Source organism: Gorilla gorilla, chromosome 2, assembly GCF_029281585.2.
Source record: "Gorilla gorilla gorilla isolate KB3781 chromosome 2, NHGRI_mGorGor1-v2.1_pri, whole genome shotgun sequence".
NCBI classification, from domain to species: Eukaryota; Metazoa; Chordata; class Mammalia; order Primates; family Hominidae; genus Gorilla; species Gorilla gorilla.
The window spans coordinates 66,000,072-66,023,999 of NC_086017.1; the positions used below are offsets into that span (position 1 = coordinate 66,000,072).

General features: G+C 38.0%; 1 protein-coding gene across 6 annotated transcripts in view; it reads right to left on the bottom strand.

Moving 5' to 3' along the window:
- Positions 1-23,928, bottom strand: part of ERC2 (ELKS/RAB6-interacting/CAST family member 2) — a 971,230-nt gene that overhangs the window by 635,245 nt on the left and 312,057 nt on the right. For all 6 annotated transcript variants that reach the window (XM_055383002.2, XM_055383001.2, XM_055383000.2 and 3 more), the window contains exons 5-6: positions 13,460-13,615; positions 3,983-4,150 (exon numbers count right to left, since the gene is read on the bottom strand). In XM_055383002.2, the coding sequence (XP_055238977.2) occupies positions 3,983-4,150; positions 13,460-13,615 (324 nt within the window). The remainder of the gene's footprint in view (positions 1-3,982; positions 4,151-13,459; positions 13,616-23,928) is intronic.

Consider the following 23,928-nt stretch of genomic DNA (forward strand, 5'->3'; position numbering starts at 1 on the left):
ATAATAGCAATGGTGATACCATAATTTATAGCTGTAACCCTTGACTATAATCAAAGCACTTTTCACATAGATGTATGAGGCTGATACAATGACTGCCATTTCATAGACTGTGACATGAAGGCTCAGAGAAGTTCAAGTCTTGTCCACGCCACACAGTTATTGAATAGGGAGGCTGAGGTATAACCACACATCTCCCATTTCTAAATGCTGTGTTTTGTTTGACATTTTACTTTAGGTCACAGAATAAATGTTAGGCCTTAATCCTTCCCAGTTTATGGATATGTTGTTCATTATTCACTGAAATCCAGAAAAATCAAGGTGCTAGAGAACACCAATTCATTATTTTCTCTACTGCTGTGGAATTCATGTGTTGGTGGATGGGGTAAGTTGGTACAAAGGAAACATCAAGGGCAGTAGCAAAATAAGAAACTTGGCCTTAGAGTCCTTTGAAGCTATTTTAAAAAGTAAAATGTTATGTTAAGAGCTATGTGGTGTATCTCTCTGTGTATGTAATTATTATTCTATTGATTTATTGCACACATGTCAGAGTGTCTGGGCATTTGTACAAGTTCAAACAAACCAACCAAAGAGCCAAGCCACATAGCCGCAAACCGAGACAGCTTGCCTCCTACACCTCACCCCACCCTGCATCCTACCAACTCCCAAATGCAAATTCCCTGGTAGCAAAACCTTCTTTACAGAGATGAACCGTTAAGCCATGACATCTGTCATTTATACTATGCTAAAAGAGCAGCCAAAGCCAGTTGATGGCACAGATATAGCAGGACTCTCCCCATTATAAAGAGAGCCCCCTTCTGTTTTGGCAAGAACTTTCAGGAATGACTCAGGAATCAAATTGCAAGGAGCTATCACATGTAACCTCCTTTGAGGATGAGCATCATATCTTTTTTTTTTTTTTAACCTTTTATTTTAGGTTCACGGGTACATGTGCGGGTTTGTTGTATAGGTAAACTGTGTTTCACAGGTTTGGTGTACAGATTATTTCATATGAATTTAAATTCAGATTTTTCATTGTAGGGCATAATGAAACACAACATATCTCATCTTCTGAATACTCACCCACTAACACACCACACAGCAGGTAGAAAGACTCTTATTTACCTCTGCTATCCCAAAGAGTGGGGAAATCACTTTAAAGTATTCTACACTGCTGCCAAAAATCCTCTGCCCACAATCCAACAATTAGAGCAATTTCAACCTAAATTGCTCCCCCTAAGAGACAGACGTAATTAGATAAGTTTCTCCTCTGTTTCCATGTACAAAGAAATCTTATAAGGAAAAAAAAGGCAAATGAAAATTCCTCAGCCGTTTCCAGCTGATAAAATCAGTAATCTCTTACTCCCAACTTCAAAGCAGAAGACTTAGAAAATCATCTCACTTTCTCTGCACACGGAGAATAATTTTTTTCTACTTCAAAGCACCATCTCTTTATTTGGTCATTTTAATTATTGAACATGGGACAGAAGCTATCCACATAATGTCACCACTGTCTTTTTCATGAAATATGTATAGGTCTAATTGGGACTACATTAATTTGAGAGAGGTAAAATACAGGGAGGGGAATGAGAAAGGAAAGAGGACAAGGAATATAGCCTCCATCAGTATAAGATAGTGAGAAGAAAAGCCTTTCTGACCTGGCTCCTCATTCATTTTCTCTGGAGAGAAACCATCAAGAAACCTGACTGCTGGTTTGGGTAAGCAGACTGCCTTGCTTCTCAAATTCTCTCCTACCCAACAACACACAGCAACACAATTACACTAACTTTATCGGTAATCCTGGTATTATTGACAAAATATGGGTACAAGCAGTTGCTTTTTGAATAATACAGTGAAGAAAAATGAATGCTCTAGAACAGCTGTCAGCAAACTATCTTTCTCCATTTAGGGTACCACAGCCAGAGAGAAGACTAGCTGGGCATTCCAATGCCCACTCAATCCTCTTCCCACAAAATCACAATGCCAGAAATTGGCAAACTTTCTGTAAAAAGCCAGACAGTAAATATTTTCAGCTTTGTGGGCCATACAATATCTATTGCAACTGCTCGACTCTGCTGTTGTAGCACAAAAGCAGCCAAAGACAACATGTAGATGAATGGGTATGGCTGTGTTCCAATAATACTTTATTTACAAAAGCAGGCACAGGGCCAGATCTGGCCCACAAGCCATAGTTTTGGTTGACCCCCATTTGAGACAAGTACTAGATGGTAGAAATGTTCTCTAGCTGTGCTGTCTAATACAGTAGCCACTAGCCACATGTCACTGTTAGTACTTGTATGTGGCTAATGTGACTATAGAACTACAGTTTGAATTTCACTGGATTTTAATTAATTTTAGTTTAAATAGCCACATGTGGCTACAGTGTTAACACAATTCTAGATACTATTCACTGCTGCCTCCTCAAAGGAGATAGAAGCCAACTTCCAATTTATAGTATAGATTAAATGTTTGCCTTAAAAAATAAAATACCCATACTTTGCATTCACAGTGGAACTATACACAACTGAAAATGGTATTTCTTTTTTTTTTTTTTTGAGACGAAGTCTCACTCTGTCACCCAGGCTGGAGTGCAGTGGCACGATCTCCACTCACTGCAAGCTCTGCCTCCTGGGTTCATGCCATTCTCCTGTCTCAGCCTCCCGAGTAGCTGGGACTACAGGCACCCACCACCACGCCTGGCTAATTTTCTGTATTTTTTAGTAGAGACTGGGTTTCACCGTGTTTGCCAGGATGGTCTGGATCTCCTGACCTCGTGATCCACCCGCCTTGGCCTCCCAAAGTGTTGGGATTACAGGCGTGAGCCACCGTGCCCAGACTGAAAATGGTATTTCTTAAATGTGAAATATCTACATCATTGAGACCAAGGTGATTGTTTCTAATTGAAGCATTCAGGTAGCTGCCTATCAGCCAATGGTCAAAGGTATAGGGGCTGAGTCAGGTTCATGCTAAGACCTGTCCAATCCAGAAAGTATTTTCTTCCACCTCTGGACACTGTCCTGCACCTTGACTGAAAGCACAGATCTACTCAACAGTCCCATTAACTCCTAAGGCCAATCCAAACCTCCCCACAGATGCTAAAATATATACATGCAAAGACACAGCTCAAAGAGCCCAAGAGAGAGCATGCATGTTGATTAGAATGCCTTCTAAAGTAATGCACACAGCACAGTGCCTCAACACAAAATCAAGATTCACCACATTTTTCCCTATTGCCTGCTGCATTTGATAACTGTTTTATTTACACAGTAACTAGCTTGTGTTTTGCATTTCTTAGCAGACCCAAAGATGTAATCCAAGGAGGAAAAGCAAGGAAATAGGATAGTAACATATTTTTGTTGTTCTTCTAAGCATGAATAAGAGATAACAAACCAATATTTCCTTTGAAAAACTCACACAATATCAACTTTCTTCAATGGGTAAAAGAAATTGAAGATACTCCTTAGTAAATAAGAACCCTTTGGAAACATGGGTGCCAGAAGGGGAACCCATACAGAGGATGCACAGCAAAGCAAGGCAGATGACATTCCAGTTATTTTATGATTTTTGATAAAATGAAACCATTCTAGATCCAAGCCCTTAACTGTGGTTACCAAATCTAAAATGCTCCAAAGTATGAAAAAAAGAAATTCCAAGTGTGAACCAAACACCTTTGGTGGCACAACTTGACACAAACTGACAAGAGTCTAATTATACAGTCTTTATTTATCCCACTTAGTGTAAGAAATTTTTTTAATGCAAAAATATGCATGTGTTTGTTTATGGGGTGTTGCTACAACTTCACTTGCAGTGTTACACAATCTATACAATGCATCTCACCTTTCTGAAAGCCAAACAAATATGAATTTCAAAACACATCTGGCCCCAAGGGTTAGGATAAAGGGTCTTCGGAGGAAAGTTGTTCAGGTAGGGCAATTTCTATCAATTCAATGTCTCTGCTGTCTAGAATCCTGAGAGAGTGCCTTACCTCAGTCTGAAGGATGGCAGCCCTCTGTTCTTTGGCAGTAAGTGACTCTTTGAGCACTTCAATGTGTTGCTTGCAATCTGAATTTTGATTGCTGAGGGTTTCAAGCTTTGTTTGTAAGGCAAGAAGTTCCGACTCTTTCTTTGAAAGTTCCTGCTTCAGCTGATCAATCTGCAAAACAACAACAAAATTGCAAGAAATTAGAAATTGCTGCCCCTACACTTTACATTGGACAACTACTGATTTCTCTCCATTTCAGCAGCCAGTGATCAATAATCCAACAAGGCAGGCCATGAATTTGCTTAAAAAAGATGGCCTTGGGAATCACACAGTCTTTGGGTTCTGGAGGAAAATCTGTAAAGGTCACTGAGAGCATAGGAAACAGGAATGGAAAGGTCAGCAGACTGCCCTCCATCCCACTGTGGACCAAATTTCACAATGGAATGAAGCCTTCCCAGCCAAACCTACTCATCTGTGAAACCACCAAGTATATTACCACCGTGGTCCTGAGGAGAGTCAATAGGGATCTAACATGGGTAATTAAACCAAGGCATAACTCCACAGTGCAAATAATCATTCAAGGGCATTATTTCACAAAAGAATCCTAAAAAACAAGTAAGCACTGGGGATCTTCTTTTTGCTTACATTAAATATTGAGAAGATACAAAAAGAACATAAAATATACGTAAGGTATGAGGAAAAATGACCCAAAAAATCCATCATTCAATTCACCAAAAAAGATCACTAGAATTACGCATGTCCTATCCCATTTCTATCTCCTCCCCCTATTTGGAAATAATTACCACCCCAAATTTTGTGTTTATTATTTCTTTGCTTGTCTTTTAGGCTGATCATATATTTTTGCATCCATAAATATATACTATTTGGTTTTGCATGTTTTTAAACTTTATTTGGGCTACAATTTTTTTTCCTACTTTGCTTTTTTTCCTACTCAATCTTATGTCCTGGAGATTAAATCACAATGTTGTACATAGAGTTCATTCATTTTCACTGAAGTAGAGTATTCCATTGTAAGACTTCACCACAATTTATCTGCCCACTCTGCTGTTGATAGAAATTTGGTTTTGTTCTTAGGTTTTTTGCTACTATAAAAAATGCTATTCTGAACATTCTTATACATATAACCTAGTTCACATAGCAATAATATTCTCAAATGTCTATCTAAGATTTAAATTGCTGAACCACATAGCATATTCATCTTCAATTTCACTAGATAAAACAAAAATGTATGACTCACACCTGTAATCCCAGCACTTTGGGAGGCCAAGGCAGGCAGATCACAAGGTCAGGAGTTCAAGACCAGCCTGGCCAATATGGTGAAACCCCATCTCCACTAAAAATACAAAAATTAGCCAGCTGTGGTGGCAGGTGCCTGTATTCCCAGCTACTCGGGAGGCTGAGGCAGGAGAATCACTTGAACCTGAGAGGCAGAGGTTGCAGTGAGCCGAGATCACGCCACTGCCCTCCAGCCTGGGTGACAGAGGGAGGCTCCACTCAAAAAACAAAAACAAAAAAATGTTTTCCAAAACAGTTCTATTAATTTACATGATCACAAGCACCTTGCAAGTATGCCAACCACTCCACCTCTTCACTAATAACTTATGTCACCAGTCTTTTACACTTTTGCCAATTTGATATGCGTTGTGCAGGTAGATGATCTGCAGAGACATCATCTACCCATTCCTTCATTCCTTCCTACTTGTACACAAATGTCGCTCCTCACAACTAGAGCTGAAGTTTATTTACCCTCTTCTTGAACCTGGGCTGGACTGTGACTTCCTTCTGCCAACCAAATGCAGCAAAATAATCAGTATACTTGTTATAGCCCTAGCCTACAGGTAGACTGGCAGCTTCTGCTTCTACCCACTGGAAGCCAGCCACCATGTCCTAGAAGCTCAACCACCCTGTGACCACCATGGTGTGAGGAAGACCATACCAGACATACGGACAGGCCATGCAGAAAGACAGGGAGGCCTGGTAGTCATGGTGGCCCCTTTGTCTTGTTTCAGGCCTCAAAGGGAAGAATTTCAATGTTTCATCATTACATTTTGTGTCTGCATTGGTTTTTTATAGACATTTTATTAGGCTTCGCATTATTACAACTATACCAAAAGTATTTTTTAATCAGTAGTGAATGTTTAACATTACCAAACATTTTTTTCTGTATCTCATGGTTTATCGCCATTTTTCAACTTTCATATGTTATTGTAATGAATTGCATTAATGAAATTTTTAACCTTAATCTCTCCTGGCATTACTATGAAAAACTCCACTCGATCATTACATATTTTTTATATGTTACTGGATTCAGCTTGCTAATATTTTGTAAGGATCTTTTATTTATGTTTATGACTGAGACTGGTTTATAATTTTCCTATCCTACGCTGTCCTTGTCAGGTTTTAATATCAATATAGCCTTCCAAATGAAGTAGGAAGTGTTCCTTCCTTTAATGTGTTTGGAAATGGTTCCTGTGAAATTGGAATTTTTTTTTACACTAATGTTCATTAGAAATCACCAGCAAAACCATTCAGAGCTGTTATTTTCTTTTTCCAAAGAACATTACTTACTAATCCACTTTTAATGGCTGCAGGAATATTCATGTTTCTATTTAGCTGAGTCAGTGTTGATACATTTTTTTCCCCAAAGAATTTTTTGTTTCATCTAAATTTTCACACTTATTTGCAGGAAATGTCTAAAAAACCCACTTATCCTTATATCAATAGCATTTATGATTATGTCTTCCTTTTCATTTCTAATATTCTACATTATTAACCTCTCTTTTTTCAAGTTTTATTTTAGCTTTAACCACTCTTTTTCCTGACGAATCTCAGCAGACACATGTCAAGTTAAGTATTCTTATCAAGGAACCAATTTTGGCTATATTGATTATGCAATTACACTTTTATTTTCTGTTTCATTCATGTCTGTTGCTTTTAAATATTTCCTTCCTTCCACTTTCTTTGGGCTTATTCTATTTTCTTTTCCTAACTTTTTAAGTTGGATGTTTATACTAATTTTCAGCCTTGTTTCATTCCTAAGATAATCCTTCAGACTATAAGTCTTGATTTGGTTATCTTTAAATTTGCTTGGTTTCTTATAGTCTCTTGTTCTTTATTCATATTTTCAATCTCTTATTTAGACATATTAAACACACTTATTAATATTTCATAGTCTTTTTCTTATAATTCCAACTTTTGAAGTCCTTGCTTTCTGATTCTGCTATTTATTCTTTCTACTGGCTATCATTTATGGTGGCCTGTTTTCTTGCAGATTTTGTGATTTTTCTCATTTTTTTGGTACTGTCTACTAGTTTTTTTTTTTTGGAACTTTATCTGAAAAAATACTTTAAGGCCTATGTGGTCCTTTAGAGAATTTGCCTCTGCCAATACCTGGGGACACTACCAACCAAGAATGTAGCTGCTTTAAGCTACATTATCTACCTGAAGTTTTCCGATCATCTTGCACAGCACATCCATGTAACAGCCAGCTGTGGTTATAGATTCTGAGAACAAATTTTTTCATCTTTTACTTGGCTCAAAGCTTTAAAACAGAAAATCTTCCCTGGAGTCCCCTAGTCTAAGTGTGAGGAGGGGGAATATGGTAAGGTTATTTTTAGTTTGCATCTGCACTAGCAGTATAGCTGTCTGAGATCCCAGCTTCATGTGGTGGTGGTAATAGGGTTCCTACTATCCCTCATCTTAAGTAGGCCCAGACTTCTGTCTTTTTTCTTCAGTATCCTTGTGGCTATGAAAACCAGAGCTCAAGTTCATCTATCTGAAAATTGCCAACAAGAATAAATAACCTGATATGGTTTGGTTGTGTCCCCACCCAAATCTCATCTTGAATTGTAGCTCCCATAATTCCTACATGTCATGGGAGGGACCCAGCAGGAGGTAATTGAATCATGGGAGAGGGGCCAGTCTTTCCCATGCTGTTCTCATGATAGTGAATAAATCTCATGAGATCCGATGGTTTTATAAAGAACAGTTCCCCTGCATACACTCTCTTGCCTGCTGCCATGTAAGACATGACTTTGTTCCTCATTCGCCTTCCACCATGATTGTGAGGCCTCCCCAGCCATGTGGAACTGTGAGTTCATTAAACCTCTTTCCTTTATAAATTACCCAGTCATGGGTATGTCTTTATTAGCAGCATGAGAACAGACTAATACATACATAACCCATGCTCTACTTATCACACAGGCTTCCTGCTATGGCTTAGCTTTGACTCTTGAGGTTCTTTCTTACTCAAGAGCTCATAAGTACATTTTAAAATATATGTTTAAAAATATATTTCATTCAGTATTTTTTGTTGCTTTCAGCAAGAAAACTGACATAAACAATAACAAGCTACTGACAATATTAGCTGAGCATGAACAGGAGTGAGACTCCCATGTTCAGAAGGGTTCAGGTTGCACAACTTAGTAGAAAGCTTGATATGAATGGAAATCCCATTTGCAAGAAGTCAGACTATGTCAGGGAACAAACAAGCTTCATCTTGCTAGCCAAATCTAAAGGATTGGTAGTGGCTAAACAAAAAATGGTCTTGAGAAGGATCCTAAGTATGCTTAAATATTCACTGGGAAAGAATCATGACTGCTTATCAATGTGCCCTAGGTATATGTGAGCAAGTGAGCACTGCTCAGATATGTGCAGTTTCTGAAACACATTATTTCTTTATAATTTAATGAATCATGAGTGTGTGGTCATTTTTATGTGGAACAAAAGTAAGAAGTTCTCTCTCTCTCATACATAGCAAGAATATAGTATAAATAAAAACAGGGAAAATCAGAATTAGGATTATCTAAAATGATAAAAGATACTAAAATCTGTTATGATCAACACTCTTCTCAGGGGGGTATGGCCCCAAATTACATCCAGTTGTAGCTGACAGCACAGTTTATAGTTGATTCCACATACGAAACTGATTCATCTGAAATTAACACTCAAAAACTTTCAACTCTACACACCTAAGCAAAGATGATGTTTATAGTGAAAAAACCGATTCGTGCTAACTTCTACAAATACCACAGTAGAAAGCCAGTGTGAAGTTTGGTGTATTGAGAGGGAAATGAAAAGGAAATCAACTGGATATAGACAATAGGGTTTAGTCACGAGGAAGGGCATGGCAGGGTCTACACACACCTCTTTTAGTCAATAAAAATAGATTGATAATGATAAAACTATTTCAGTCTATAAATATTAAATAGGCAGTGGCTCTAAATAGCTTTCAGGCATTGCTGCCATAAGGTAAATTTTAAATAAATATTTATGTAGACAATAACAGAAAAAGCTTTTCTAAGGGGAACATAGTTACAAGGTAAAAAAAAAATCATATTCTCCCATAAAAATATGCCTTTTGCTTCTTTTACAGCCATAAATTCCATAAAAATGGAAAGTGATGCAATCGAACATACATGAGAACTGAGGCCAGGGAAGGTCTGTCTCTGTGACGGCCAGAAGAAAAGCCAATCGGAATTACATCACATGCTTTATATGAAGTCCATGTGGACATCAGGCACACTTCATCCTGTCTGAAAATTCTTCCCCCACTTACGTCTGTGACACAAACTACACCCTGAAAAAAACACTCTGCCAAGGAAAACAGCTTCTTTTTCACTGCAGATATGGCCCTTATGTCTAGAAAGCGATATGCTTACTATCATGAAGTTTGGGTTAGGAGGTTTGTAATCTATCAGAGGTTTATAAGAAAATGTGTTACAAATTCAGAATAAAGGAGGAGATCTAAGACAGCAGATCGGCATCTTTGGCAAACACTGGAAACAGAGGGAGCAGCTAATATAGAAATACTGGAATGAGTAGATGAAAAATGTGTTAGACTAGGAACAAAGCCTCATACAGAAAGGAAATGCCATTATTCTTTCCCTACCAGAAAAACAATTATGTATTTGGTATGTTCCATTCTCTGAGGTTTAATGGAGCTCCTGAAAGTAATTCATGCTTTCCATGGCCTCCAAGATTCAGCTCTCACAGTTTGATTCCTCTAATCCTTCAGTGCTGGGGTAGGAATTGGAGTTTCCAACAGACGAGAGTTACACATCTGAGATCTCCCAGAGGCTCAGTTCTCAGAGACAATGTTCATGTGCCAAAGGACTTGCAAGATGCCAGGATTTCTACCCTGGCTGACTATGTTTTGTATTCCTGCCTTTGCACAAGCTGAGTTTTGCAACCCACCTTCTACCTTTCCAAAAATGTTATATCATGGTTTTTCTATGATGTCATGTTTGTAAAAGCAACTCAGGCATTCACTGATACTTAATTTAATCAAAGAACTTTCAAGAGACCCTACCAATTCCAACTACCTGCTCTGGATCAAAATGGAAGTGCACACCCTTCCATGTGCCTATTTAAAATATTTTCTTTCCCTCCAATCTACACAATTTATTCATTTTAATAGTAATGCAAGCAGTATTCCCAGTCTTAAATGAGGAATCACACTCATCACTCAAAGTAGAATTGGGCTGGGTGTGGTGGCTCACATCTGTAATCCCAGCACTTTGGGAGGCTGAGGCAGGCAGATCACTTGAGATCAGGAGTTTGAGACCAGCCTGACCAACATGGTGAAACCCCATCTCTACCAAAAAAATACAAAAAATAGCTGGCATGGTGGTGTGCACCTGTAATCCCAGCTACTCAGGAGGCTGGGGTGGGAGAATTGGTTGAACCTCGGAGGTGGAGGCTGCAGTGAGCCGAGATTGCACCACTGCACCCCAGCCTGGGTGACAGAGTGAGACCCTGTCTCAAAACAAACGAACAAAAAAAACCAAGTAGGGGAATTAAGAAAAGTAAGTAATTAATGATAGGAAACAATAGCAATAAATGTTATAGTTCAATCCAATAAGAACATTCTTTCAATGGAGGAAATATTAAAAACTGACCCTTACTAGTACTTTTTAGCTAATTTTTAACAGTAAAAGAGGTGTCTGCATGACATAAGAATTCATCTTATTTGTATTTCTTAGAAATCCATTTTTCTCATTAGTCAAGTTAAATATAACACTTATTGTTATGATTATTATTTGGTTATACTTCTTCAATAATAATGTTTATCATTATAAGCTAGATTTTTGAGCCAGGTACTTTAACTACACTATTGCATTTTAATCTTATTTAGTCCATCTGAACCATCCCGTAAGGTTGGTGCTGTCGCCCCTATTTTATAGAAGAAAGTGTGGTCAAGTGACTTTGGTCACTCCTCAAGTCACTCCCTATGCAGCTGGCAAAGGCAGGCTGGAGACTTGCTGGAGTCTGCTTTCATCTTCAGCCTGCACTCTTTCCACCTCACTCCACTACTTTCCTCAAACATTCTTCTGACCTGCCCACTTCTGGAACCATTAAAAGTAACTAGCCATTAAAAGTTAAATCTAACTCAAGGATTGATGGACTCTCAGACAAACGTGGGCTAATAAAGGTCATGACTTGCTGAAGATCATATAAATGTTTTATTCACCTGGACAGAGTCCATGATGAGGGGCAGAGTTTACAAATTTCATGACATTTTCAGCTGTAGAAGTGGCTTGAACAATCTCCCATTGTGGAATAACAGAGTCGAGGGAAAAGTTTAAGCCAAAACAATAATTTCCCCCAAACTTCTTGAGTTCACTCATATCTGTGCCTCTGGTCTTCATTCCCAGAATGATTTGGGCACTGTCTGCAGGTCACCCTAGTACTGTGCTTGCCGAACCTTGGCTTAACTCTCTGAGAGGGAGGGACTGCAAGAAAGAAACCAGAGGAAGGACTGAGCAGGGAAACTTATTCTAAACTTTGAGGCAGTCCCTGGTTACATTCAAATCCACTGGACAGTCCCCTCATATCTCCACTCCTTGATCCACGTTTTCAGCAAAATCTCAACATCTAGTTAGAGATGGAAAGTTGACAGAAGTATGAATAGTTTTGTGTTTTTTCCTTGTGTATACATGCATGCATACACACACACACACACACACGCACACACGTTGTGATGAAGTAAACACTAGATAAATATAATTTCCTCCCTATAATTTGCAAACTCAGCAAGGAGTATGCACATATTTCACAACTGATAAAAATCATTTAAACATTTTTCTCTCCTCTCCCACTGCTTTCTCACAGAGGTCTGCATTACTCTAACTCTGCTGCATTTCATAAAGCAACAAACAAGATTAAAACCTAGAACAAGAGAACAGGCATATTTAAGAGCAAGTGGTAGAAAAAGAAAAAAGAAAACAAATTTTTTTAATTGGTGTACTTATTATTTTCAGAAGCAAAATGATTTAAACAGAGGAACAGGTAAAAGCATCTCACAGTCTCAAAAGACCTATTTGGGCTATTCATAAATTTAATAATTATGCATATGTAAAAATAATAAATATTCAGGTGCTTGGTCCATTTAAAGCCCCAAATTTATTTTTGAAAAAATACAATCCAAAATCTTTAAAACTGACAATAACAATATAAACTAATAGAGCAGGTTACTCTAGAATATTTTATAAAGATTCCATAGCAATAGATAACAATAATAACATGAATACCACTGTCAACAACAATGCCTGCCATTCGATGGATACTTAATCAGACAAGGGACTAAGGGCTTTAAATGAATAATCTCCTGGAATCATCAGACCAACCCAATGATGTAGGTATTTTTCTTATCCCTATTTCACGGATAAAGAAACTGAGGCTTAGGGAAGTTGAATAATTTAACTAAAGGGCAGCATTGGGACTCAAAATTATTTATGTCTTAAACACTATGCTAAAACCAAAATAGCTTAATAACTTTTTTTTTTTGAGATGTAGTCTTGCTCTGTCACCCAGGCTGGAGTGCAGTGGTACCATCTTGGCCCACTGCAACCTCTACCTCCCGGGTTCAAGTGATTCTCCTGCCTCAGCCTCCTGAGTAGCTGGGATTACAGGTGCATGTCACCATGCCTGGCTAATTTTTGTGCTTTTTTGTAGAGACAGGGTTTCACCACGTTAGCCAAGCCAGTCTCGAACTCCTGACCTCAGCTGATCTGCCTGCCTCAGCCTCCCAACCTAATAACATTTAAATGAGTTAAATTGGCTTGTAATCACAAATATTTTGAGACAATCACCTTCTAGGAGAGGCAAGAAATTTGACAACGATAGCAACTTCAAAAAAATAGCAAACTTACGTGATGGTGGAAATTTGGAAGAGAGTGGACTATAAATATGTTAATTCCCAAGGAAGAGGAATACCAAAGGAACTCCTAATTAAAGCCTGAACCTCTCAGTAAGGAAAATTCCATCAAAGGTTTTCCCTGATTATTTTTTGGAATCTATATGTCTGAACTAAAAATCTTCCGCATTCTCCTTTGTTGTCCATATATTAAATAATATCACATAAAGCATATTATATGGAGTATTTGGAAAAAGTACGTATGTAAACTGTAACTTTCTAGTCACATTAAGAACATAAAAATTTATAACCCTGGACTGTACCTTGGTCTTCATAAACTTGGAGTGACTTTTGTAAACCTCAATTTGTTTGATCTCTTCTTCGCGGTCCTCAGTGTTCAGCACACCATTGGCTTTTAACATCTGGATCTCATCCTCAAGATCCCTTATGTTTCGTTCCAATGAAGCGATTTTTGTGTCCTGTTGGTAAAGAAGAAAAGAAAAAGAAAAATAAAGAATAAAAATTATTTTTAAGATCATCAAAACAGAATTTAAGAAAGTAATTTTGGTAGTGCTGTTACATATTAACCATGGTATAGATAGCCCTGAATTTAGGACAATTTATTTTTTTCACAGCTAAGGATCATTTGTGAGATGATAGTTTAAGCTCCCAATCAAGACCATGTGTCAATACAATACAGAGAATTATCTAGATATGTTTATCTAATATCTGGGAATCAAATTACCAAAGCAACACTGATAAAAGTAATCTAAGTGTTAAAAAACAAAACAGAACACCATTTAAGTGGACAGATTTTAATCTGGGATATAGTTTACCTGTGTATATTTTTGAATCTACTTATAAACACAAAAACAGTTTATGTGTATATTTTATGGCTGGTTTTATAAGGCATGTTTGGAATTTGACTCTGAGAGAGAAAGAAATTCAAATCTACTAATGGGAAAAAGGATTCTCATCTAAAATACAGATGTAAGTGAAACTAAATAACTGAATCTTGACTTGGTATGACTGATACACTAAATATTGAAAATTTATAGTGATTGGAAATAATACATCACAATGTCATAATTTATTTGGCGAGCAGTCAGGTCCCTACGTGACAAAACACATGACTACCTTGTGGGGCAGTTCAACCTATTGATTTATGGAGCCAACAACTAGAAATATTACACTCAGATGTGGAATTAATTGGGAAAAAATTACCAATGACAGACTCTATACACAAGATAGAGCATTAGAAACAATGCAATAGAAAGTAGAGAAGAGAGAGCTCTTATAGGGTAACCAAAACAAAACAAAAAAATATGACGAAAAATTTTTCCACAACAGTAAGTATTAGGCTTCAGTCGGTCTTTGAAATGAAAGTTTGACACATCGAAAACTGACTTCAAGTTTTCTCAGTGTCCCAACTGCCTGCCATTTTACTGCACAGAGTTAAGGAGCTCATATTAAATTTATAACTGAATGCTAATACAGAACAATCTACCAACTTTTTTAACCAATTCATTTTCTCAGAATCAAAAAGACTAAGAATTCCAAAAGTAAAGACAATGAATAGGCTATTCTATTTATAAGTAACTCATTTTTAAAAACCTTGCAACAAATGTGTCTGTCCTGATTTTGTGGCTATTGTCTACTTTATTTTCCTATAATCTATGCCCAGTGGTATATCTCCTATGGCAATATAGTAATTATCATTGTTATTATCATTAACATTGTCATCACGTTAAAAGGAGGAAAAGAAGGAGCAGTAAATTTATGCAACTCTATTATGTACCAAGAACTGAGTGCTCTAAGTTCTGTAGACACTTTTATTAATTCTCAGAAAAACTTCAAGAAGATGAAATAAAAAGATTTTGAAAATTCCAAGATTATTAGGAAATGGAACATTCTGTAGTATTTCATTTTCCTTTAAAAATAATACCTATTGTATTTTTTCAGTTATAAAAGCAATATACTTTGAATTCATAGAAAATGGAGAAAACCTCTAATCCTACTGTCTAGAAATAACCACCATTAATGTTTTCATGTATATTCTGCCAGTATTTTTCTATTTAGATGCCATTTCTGGAAATATTGTATACTACCAGTTTAAATTCTGAAAAGTGTTATGGACTGAATGTTGAGTTCCCCAGAAACATATATGTTGAAGCTCTAACCCTCAATGTGATGGTATTTGGAGATGGGGCCTTTGGTGAGTAATTAGGATTAGATGAGGCTAGGAGAGTAGGGCCCTCAGAATGCGATTAGAGCCCTTATAAGAAGAGACACCAGGAAGCTGCTCACTCTCGCTCTCTCTACCAAGAAAGGACATGGGGAGAAGGCAGCTATCTATAAGCCAGGAAGAGAGCCCTCACCAGAACCTTATCATGCTGGCACCCTAATCTCAGCCTTCTAGCCTCCAGAACTGTGAGAAAAACAAATCTCCATTATTGAAGTCACCCAGTCTATAGCACTTTGCTAAGTCAGACAAGCTCACAAACATGGGGAATGATATTTAGTAACTTACTTGAGTCCTGAGCTATGAGAACTCCATAGATAAAAAGAAAGGCGGCCGAGCATGGTGGCTCACACCTCTAATCCCAGCACTTTGGGAGGCCGAGGTGAATGGATCACCTGAGGTAGGGAGTTCGAGACCAGCCTGACCAACCAACATGGAGAAACCCCGTCTCTACTAAAAATACAAAATTAGCCGGGGGTGGTTACGCATGGCTATAATCTCAACCACTCAGGAGGCTGAGGCAGAAGAATTGCTTGAACCCAGGAGGCAGAGTTGGAGGTGAGCTGAGATTGTGCCACTGCACTCCAGCCTGGGCAACAAGAGTGAAACTCCATCACAAAAAAAAAAAAATAAAATAGAAAGGCAATAATGTCTCAAAAAAAAAAAAAAAGGCAATAATGGAAGTGCCATGGAAAAAGAACTTCTAGAACTTCATAAGAGACTTTCCAAATAAATAAGAGTCATTTCGAATCAACATGTTTCAGGCTATAAAATCAAGAAAGACTCATTAAACAAAAATTGAAAAGGTACATAGATAATTATGATTATTCATAATCCCGCCACTCATATATACCCACTATTAACATTTGTATTCATTCCTATGAAAGCCTTAAGATTATATTTTCACCTTAAACCATATAAAAAGTTATTTCAATTAAAACTCTAATCAGTATGATATAGATTTTTTTCTCTCTATTGAGATACAAATTGGCTGTTGATGAGATTTACAAATACCCAAGTGCAATATTTAAGCATTTACAAATAGATAAGTACAATCTTTATAAAAACTGAACTATAAAGTAAGTGTGAAGGTAAGGGCTAATATCCCAGCTCTTCCTATATAAAATTTCCTAGGATTTTCAACTCAAATCTAAGTGACACATAAAATGTGTATGTATGTATACATATATATACCTATATAAATATATGTGTAGGTGAGTATGTGTGTGTGGCACAATACACTTTGACATCTTCACATCTTAGACCTTAATTTTTTCATAACACTTGGTAGAATTCCAACAACCAATCATGGAGGCAAGAGGAGACGACTCTGCTTCCTCACAAGCCTCAGTTTTCCTCTCAGTAAGCTCCTGAGGCTTTAGTGAGCAAGGACTACAACTGACAACTTCTAAATGGCTTAGACGGAACTTTTCACTGGACTCAAGAATTATATACTGCTAAAGAAAGATCAGAACTGGGTTGAGATAGAAAGTTTCTTAACACAGCAGACCTTTTTGACATCTTAAGTTAAAATTTCACCAAATGGTGAAACATTTTGAAAATGTTTTTACTTTCATTAGTTTTCTCAAATTAAGCAACACCCTTCTTTCTTCTCACAAACTTTTTTCTTCTCTGGCTCTGTTGCCCAAGCTGGAGTGCCGTGGTGTGATCTCGGCTCACTGCAACCTCCGCCTCCCAGGTTCAAGCAATTTTCATGCCTCAGCCACCCGAGTAGCTGGGATTACCAGCCTGTGCCACCACGTACAATTAATTGTTGTATTTTTAGTAGTGACGGGGTTTCACCATGTTGGCCAGGCTACTCTCGAACTCCTGACCTCAAGTGATCCACCCACCTCAGCCTCCCAAAGTGTTGGGATTAAAAGTGTGAACCATTGTGTCCAGCCTATATTTCTGTTCTTATATAAAAAGACAATTTCAAGGGCAAAAGAGCTCATATCTCACATCATGAGCACAGGGAAAAGTAGGTAGGAGAATATCATTAGGATTCAAAGGAAAACTGACACAAAAAATACAGATATATCAGATGGTTTTGGGTTGTGCCCAAGAAGATATTCAAAATGCCAAACCAGAGAAGGACAGAGGGAACATAAGCATGAAAATAAAAAGCAAGTAAAATGGCTGGCATGTCTACTGCTTTTCAACTGCATCAGTCCAAAGAATTTAGAGGGAAGGAATTTTATCATTTTCTTTTTTAAAAATCGCTAACACTAAGATACATGACTAAAACCTAATCTATGTAAGGAGGACTATGGAAGTCCATATCAAGTCCTGATATGGCTGAATGTGACATATGGATGTTGAGATGCTAAATGCACATGGCTCAGAAACTCGACACACTAATCTGGAATAGAGAAAAAAAATACATATATGAAGACATATGTTGTAACTTCCAGAAAAGTGGAGTTTCAGAAAGTAAAGCAACATTTTACGCCCTAATCGCCAAAGAGCTTTCTTCATCTGAACATTTTTACAAGTTATTTATGACTGATATTTTAAAACAATATATGTAGTGATTTTCAAACACATATCTTGATTATATTTCACAAATAAACAATCTCTAGAAGCAGATAATTGTGGGCCTTCCTTAGAGATGGGGAAAGTGAAATATAATGTAGAGTAGCTTTTCCCAAAGTTCACAGAACCAAATGCTCCATGAAAAGGGGGTTGCAGGGTCAAGTATGTTTGAGAAATGCTTGTTAGGAATTTTCGATGCGCATTAACATAAATGGCTCTGGAAAGTCCTGAAGCAAAATATTCTATTTAATTTTATTTATCACTGTATTACTGCCTCTAGAAGTCAATTCCTGAAAAAAAACTTAGGCCTGTAACGATCACATTAAGCTCTGGGTAATATTACTAAATTGAAGAGTCAAAACAATAATTTGGATTCTTCAAGGGAAAACTTGCCACAATCATCCCCAATTTAAAATGAAGGGTGGGGGGGCACTAAATATCTAGATCAGCCTGCCAGCTTCTGTCACTCAAAAGTGGTTTACTGAGCTCCTGTTCTAAGCCCAGCACTTAAGACAACATCAGTGAAAGAACAGACGTGGACCCCCATACTCCTGGAACTTAGCACCTCACGTCTCAGGCAATATTTTTCAAACAGTCTTGAGATAGGGCAACCATTAAATTGTTTTGTCTTTATATTATATTTTGGTTATGGATTATAAAGATGTAGAAAAAAATTTTCGGGGAAAAAATAAACATCTAAACAATGCTTGCTTCAGTTAGGAAAAAAGATCTCAATTGAGTGTCTCTTTTCAATCATTTCTTTCTACACATTCATAAAATAATACTTATAAAAATTTGATGCATAAATTGCAGATCATAGCTTCTAATTAAAGATTCATACCCAAGACTATTTTACATCTACCATCTCAAAAAATGCAGAATAGGTATTTGGTGGGCAACTAATAAATAAAACACTGGAATTGAACCCCAGAAGCCATTTACCCACTAGGCCCACCGTGCTAATGTCTAAGCCAGCCTTAAATACTAGCACTAGCCCATGACGGCTATAGTTATAGAAATGAGGATGAAAGTGGGATGGGAAGATTAAATAAGTTTATTTCTTCCTTTTCTCTCTCTTTTTTTAAATCTATCTCTAGATTTCTCTAGAACATGTATGCTATAGATTAACAGTAAACTTAGACAAGGAGTTCTCTCATTCATTCATTAATTCAACAAATACATAGGGCACCTATTGGGAACCAGTCACTTTGCCAGGTGAGTAAGATACCAGGTAGATCTCAACAAGATCCATGGGCATCCTTCCCTCTCTAACATGAAGGACAGCCTGGATCCATGCTACTCAAAGTGTGGTCACAGATCAGCGGCACTGACATCACCTGGGAGCTTTTTCCACATGCAAAATCTCAGGCCCCAACTCAGAACTATTGAATCCAAATCCATATTTTCACAAGATCCTCAGGTGATTTGGGTGTTCTAAATGACTGTACATGTCCAGAAGACACAAGGGACAAGACTGACCAATGCAGAAGACACTAAGGTAACTCTATTTTCCAAATACATTTAGAAAAACATGAATCTAGTTTCAAGAGCCATCCAACTTAACATTAAGTGTACAGCAACCCTGGGAGTAAATTTTCTGGCGTATCTTTGCTAGTCAGGATGCCATTAGTACTCTTTTTGTGTTTTCAAACATTATGTTCCCCTTAAACAGCAAGAAACAGATTTCAATCTCTCTCCAGGAACTGTGAATACTGAAATTGTGAGTGGGTGGAACATCAAAAAGAAGCAATATCATTTAGTCACAAAAAGTAACAATTATATTATTGCTGAGTGTCACAATGTGCTTTCCTTTTAAATACCGTGAGAATTACTGGTTTCATTTTAATATCAGGCCAAGAAAGAAGACATAAGCAGTTTTTACAGAACATTGAATTCACTGTGATCACATATTGGTCTACGGACATTAATCAACAAACTTAGGGCCAATATGGTTTTTAAAAGATGTGATCTAATGTTCAGGAAACGTCCCTACATAATTATATTACACTTTATTTAGAATAAAATTTGAAACTGTTATTACTGGATACCACAGAGGCTCTTAACGGCTTAACTTTAAAAAATCATCTAGTCATAGCTGCAAACACAACTGAGCAGCCCTGGATCTTAGGCTATCTGAGTAAGGCCCTGCCTTGGGAAGGATTTACTGTGTGGGATGACCGTGGTTATATGAGCCCAAGTTAGACACTCCAGAAAGAAGTTGACTTAGGCCTAAGACATATTAGTAAAAAGAACGAATACCAAAAAAATCAAAAACTCGTCTTCCTGGGCCTTGTCAAACTATAAAAGGTGATGGCCTAGATTAGAAAATGACATGAGAATTAGATGGTATCTAATTCTTTATGGCAAAATGTACAAGCACAGAAAAGGTTGGACTAGATCAAATGAAAAGCAACTAGGGTGCTTTGATGTTTCTTTTCCTGGTCTTATTTGCCTGCTTCTGACTCATTCTTCATGAAACCCATGCCCTTGGAACACATCCTTCCTGTCATCCTGTCTCTGTGCATATTACTAAGGACTCATGAGCAGATGTGTCTGTAGTGGTTCTTGCTGGACACTGTGCGACCTTTGAAGTTATGATCTCCATATATTAATTTGTTCTTGTTGTTAATGGACTCAGCTCTAAGAAAAAGAGCTAAATCTAAAGCAATCCAGACAGACTGCACGTGAAGGTAAAACATCTGACCTTTACGGAGTCACAAACCTGGATGCAAATCCTAGTTCAGGCTTTTACAATAAGACCATGCTCCTGAGTATGTTAAGAAAATTAGAAGTGAGGTATAATGCATACGAAGTGCCTATCACAGAGCCTACCCCAAGAGAGTGAAAAGTTGTCATTATTACCATAAGCCAAAAGCAATGTAGTAAGTCCCTACTAATTCCCCAGTTGTTACTTACACAATTAGAAGAGAGCTTCCATTTTTATTTCATCCTGTTAAGCTTTCTGAGCATGTTCCTAACCTTGCTAATCCTATAACCTAAGGTTACTACAAGAATTAAATGAGTGGCTACATGGAAGTTTCCAGAATAACAGCTAAAACACAGTAGTGCTCAACAAATGTTAGCGTCCCTCCTGTTTCCAGCTATCGCACATATCCATTACTTTTTTGGTCTGCCCAGCTTGCTTTCCTTTTGGGAACTGCATCTTCGCAACATCCCCATGGTTTTAATAGAGTTTTAAATTGTGTGGCCCTGCCCAGAGACAGGTACCATGGGTCTTCTGAACACAATGATTGATTCAGGGGTAAACTTTTAACTCTAGGAAGGCCAATCAGAGTTCTTTTAAGGGACTAACATTAATCCAGAGGAGAAAAGATCTCTCTCTTATTTTCTGAGTAAGGAAAATGAAAAAAAAAAAAGAAAATAACCCCATGACTGGATGTGGCCTTCTTTGATATCATGTATTGAGAACCTATCTGAATGATTGGGCCCTTATAACATCATTTGAACAGCTATATATAGCTACATTTGAACCATCCACTCTCCAGAACACCAAATATGAGAGTAAGTTTTCTGTTACTTATAACAGAAAAAATATAATGCACAAGTGATAGCGTGAAAGGTAATGCCAAAATATGTAATATTCTATAAGTCTATATATAGAGAAGTCAGGAATGGGTAAGATTGCCATAGCAGAGTCAAGAAATCTCCAGAAAGCACAGGAGCCTAACGTGGGGTTTGGAGATGAATGAAAATAATATTATCACAGAGAAGATGAAATTCTTTCCAGTTAGAAGTAATAATACATACAAAATCAAGAGCACTCAGCATGTGCCCAGGATATAATATTTAATAAATGTAAGTTTAAAGAAAAACAGAATGAATACAGAGCATGTATGTATCAAGGAAGAGTAGAATACAGAATTGTTCAAATAATATAGATCATCTTTAGCTGCTGAGGAGTTGGAAATGAAAGGAAGGTGCTGCAGAATGATAATCAGTCTTCAGAATCAAGCTAGGAATTTGTACTAGGCTCTGAAAGCGAGTCATATACTGGTAAATAAGAAGGCAACAAGATAGTCTTTGGGCAGTTAGTAATAAAACCAGACGCCGAAATGGAATTTGAAAACTGTGGAGACGACAAAACCATCACTTAGTGGTGAAAGAATTCTCAGACACAGTTGAGAATCAAGGATAGAGAAAAGGGTAGAAGAATCACCAAAAGAAAGAGGGGCAAAAATCCTGGAAATTATGGAAAAGTCCTAGAAAATGAGTGAATAGTTTTAAGAAGAAAGAGGAGTCAAAGGTTTGAAGAGCCTAAAGACTAAGAAAAAAGTTAAGATGGCATTGGTGACATGAGGGTAGTTTCATCGGAGTTGTGTTGCCATAATTGGAAACTGAACCCCAGTGTTTTAAATCCCATGGAGCCAGGAGTGATTCCGGAGTCACTCAACAACCAGTATGGAACAGACTCAGATTCCCACAAGACGGACACCTCCTGAAGCACTGGAACCAGGTCTGGGAAGTCCCTGCAGGGCCAAGGATTAACTCTTTAGTCGCTGAATTTGGGGACCCCTAGGTAAGGGCTGGAGTTGGGTGCAGGGTACTCTGAGGGTTTGGGGTAGCTGTAGAAGTGTTGCAATATTTTAGCAACCAATGTAGCTGTACCTGTGCCTGTCATCTGAGTATTGGCCCTGCAAAGAAAACTGCTTCAGTTAATGTCAAGAGCTTTCTACATCCCTAGTGCGTGGAAGGGAGCACTGGCTGATTAAAAATCACTTCCATGTGCCTGTGACACACACTAAAGCAAAGGTTCCCCAATGCCAACCTGAACACTAACTGCATCAAAATCATCTAGAGAGTGAGCAAAAAACTACTGATGACTTAGTTTCACCCAAGCACATTCTCTTTTGGAGGACTGGGGAACACAAAAATCCATATTTATTTGTAAGCTCCTCAGCTTGGGGGTAAGAAAACAAACAAAACAAACAAACAAACAAAAAACAATAGCTGCTATGTATTGATTACCTACACAAGCACTGTGCTAGGAAATTCTCATTTAATATTCCCCATAATCCAATGAATTAAGGATTTATTTTACCCATTTAACAGGTCAGAAGACTTACAGATGGTAAATAACTTGCCCAAGGTTTCCCCCTGGGTAAACTGGAATCGTTCCCTCAATAGATAGGCCTGCCTTGAATAGAAGAGAGGAGGCCACATATTGGGACCTTGCTGTCCACAGGCCAACCTCAGAAGGGACTGGCTTCAGAGAATGTATGCTATTCTGGTTCTTTCTTCCACAGTAATTTTAGCCTCTAAAGATCACCGAGCAAGGTCAAAAGAAAAAAGAGGCTGGGGAGAGAGGAAAGGGAGGAAAAAATTTTCAGAAACTGCTTCCAGATGAGTGGGCAGTCCCTCCATGTGTGCAGGGCCATCCCCTCAACAATGGGTTGCATGTCATCTTTCATGTACATCTAAATGGAAAGAGGGTTTGAATTCCAGCTGCCCATCCTGAGAATGCCAGCAATTCAGGGAATACTACTTTGCAACACAGCGAATGCATTTTAGGGAGCCTAAAAAAATGGACATCTGACCACTCCATTTCTCTTCCAGTGTTCTTTAGGAAAAGATTGAGTGAGGAAGCTCTCTCTCCTTGTTAGCCTTCTAGCAAGCTGAACTTGCTCTTCCCGTTCCTTTTAACCCACTTCCTGGTTGGGTTTGGTGTCTCCTCTTAGAATCTCCGAAACATACCACAGATCATTCTACATTCAACCAGTTTGTCTCATGGAAAAAAAAAAAAAAAGCAACAGGCAGCAGTGGAATTCAGGCCACCCCAAGTCACCAATGTGGCCTGATGGATGTGGAAACTGGACCATGCCTCAGGGATGAGGCATGTGATGGTTGGTATGCTGTCATTACTGAAACCTGAAAGGGGAAGTTCACATGAGGCCTGTGGTTGACTTCTCAACCCTGCTGGCAGGGGCACACGCCAGTAAGGAAATTGCAATCCCTAAATAAACGGTAGGCTGGGAACCTGAGCACCAGCAAGGGAGA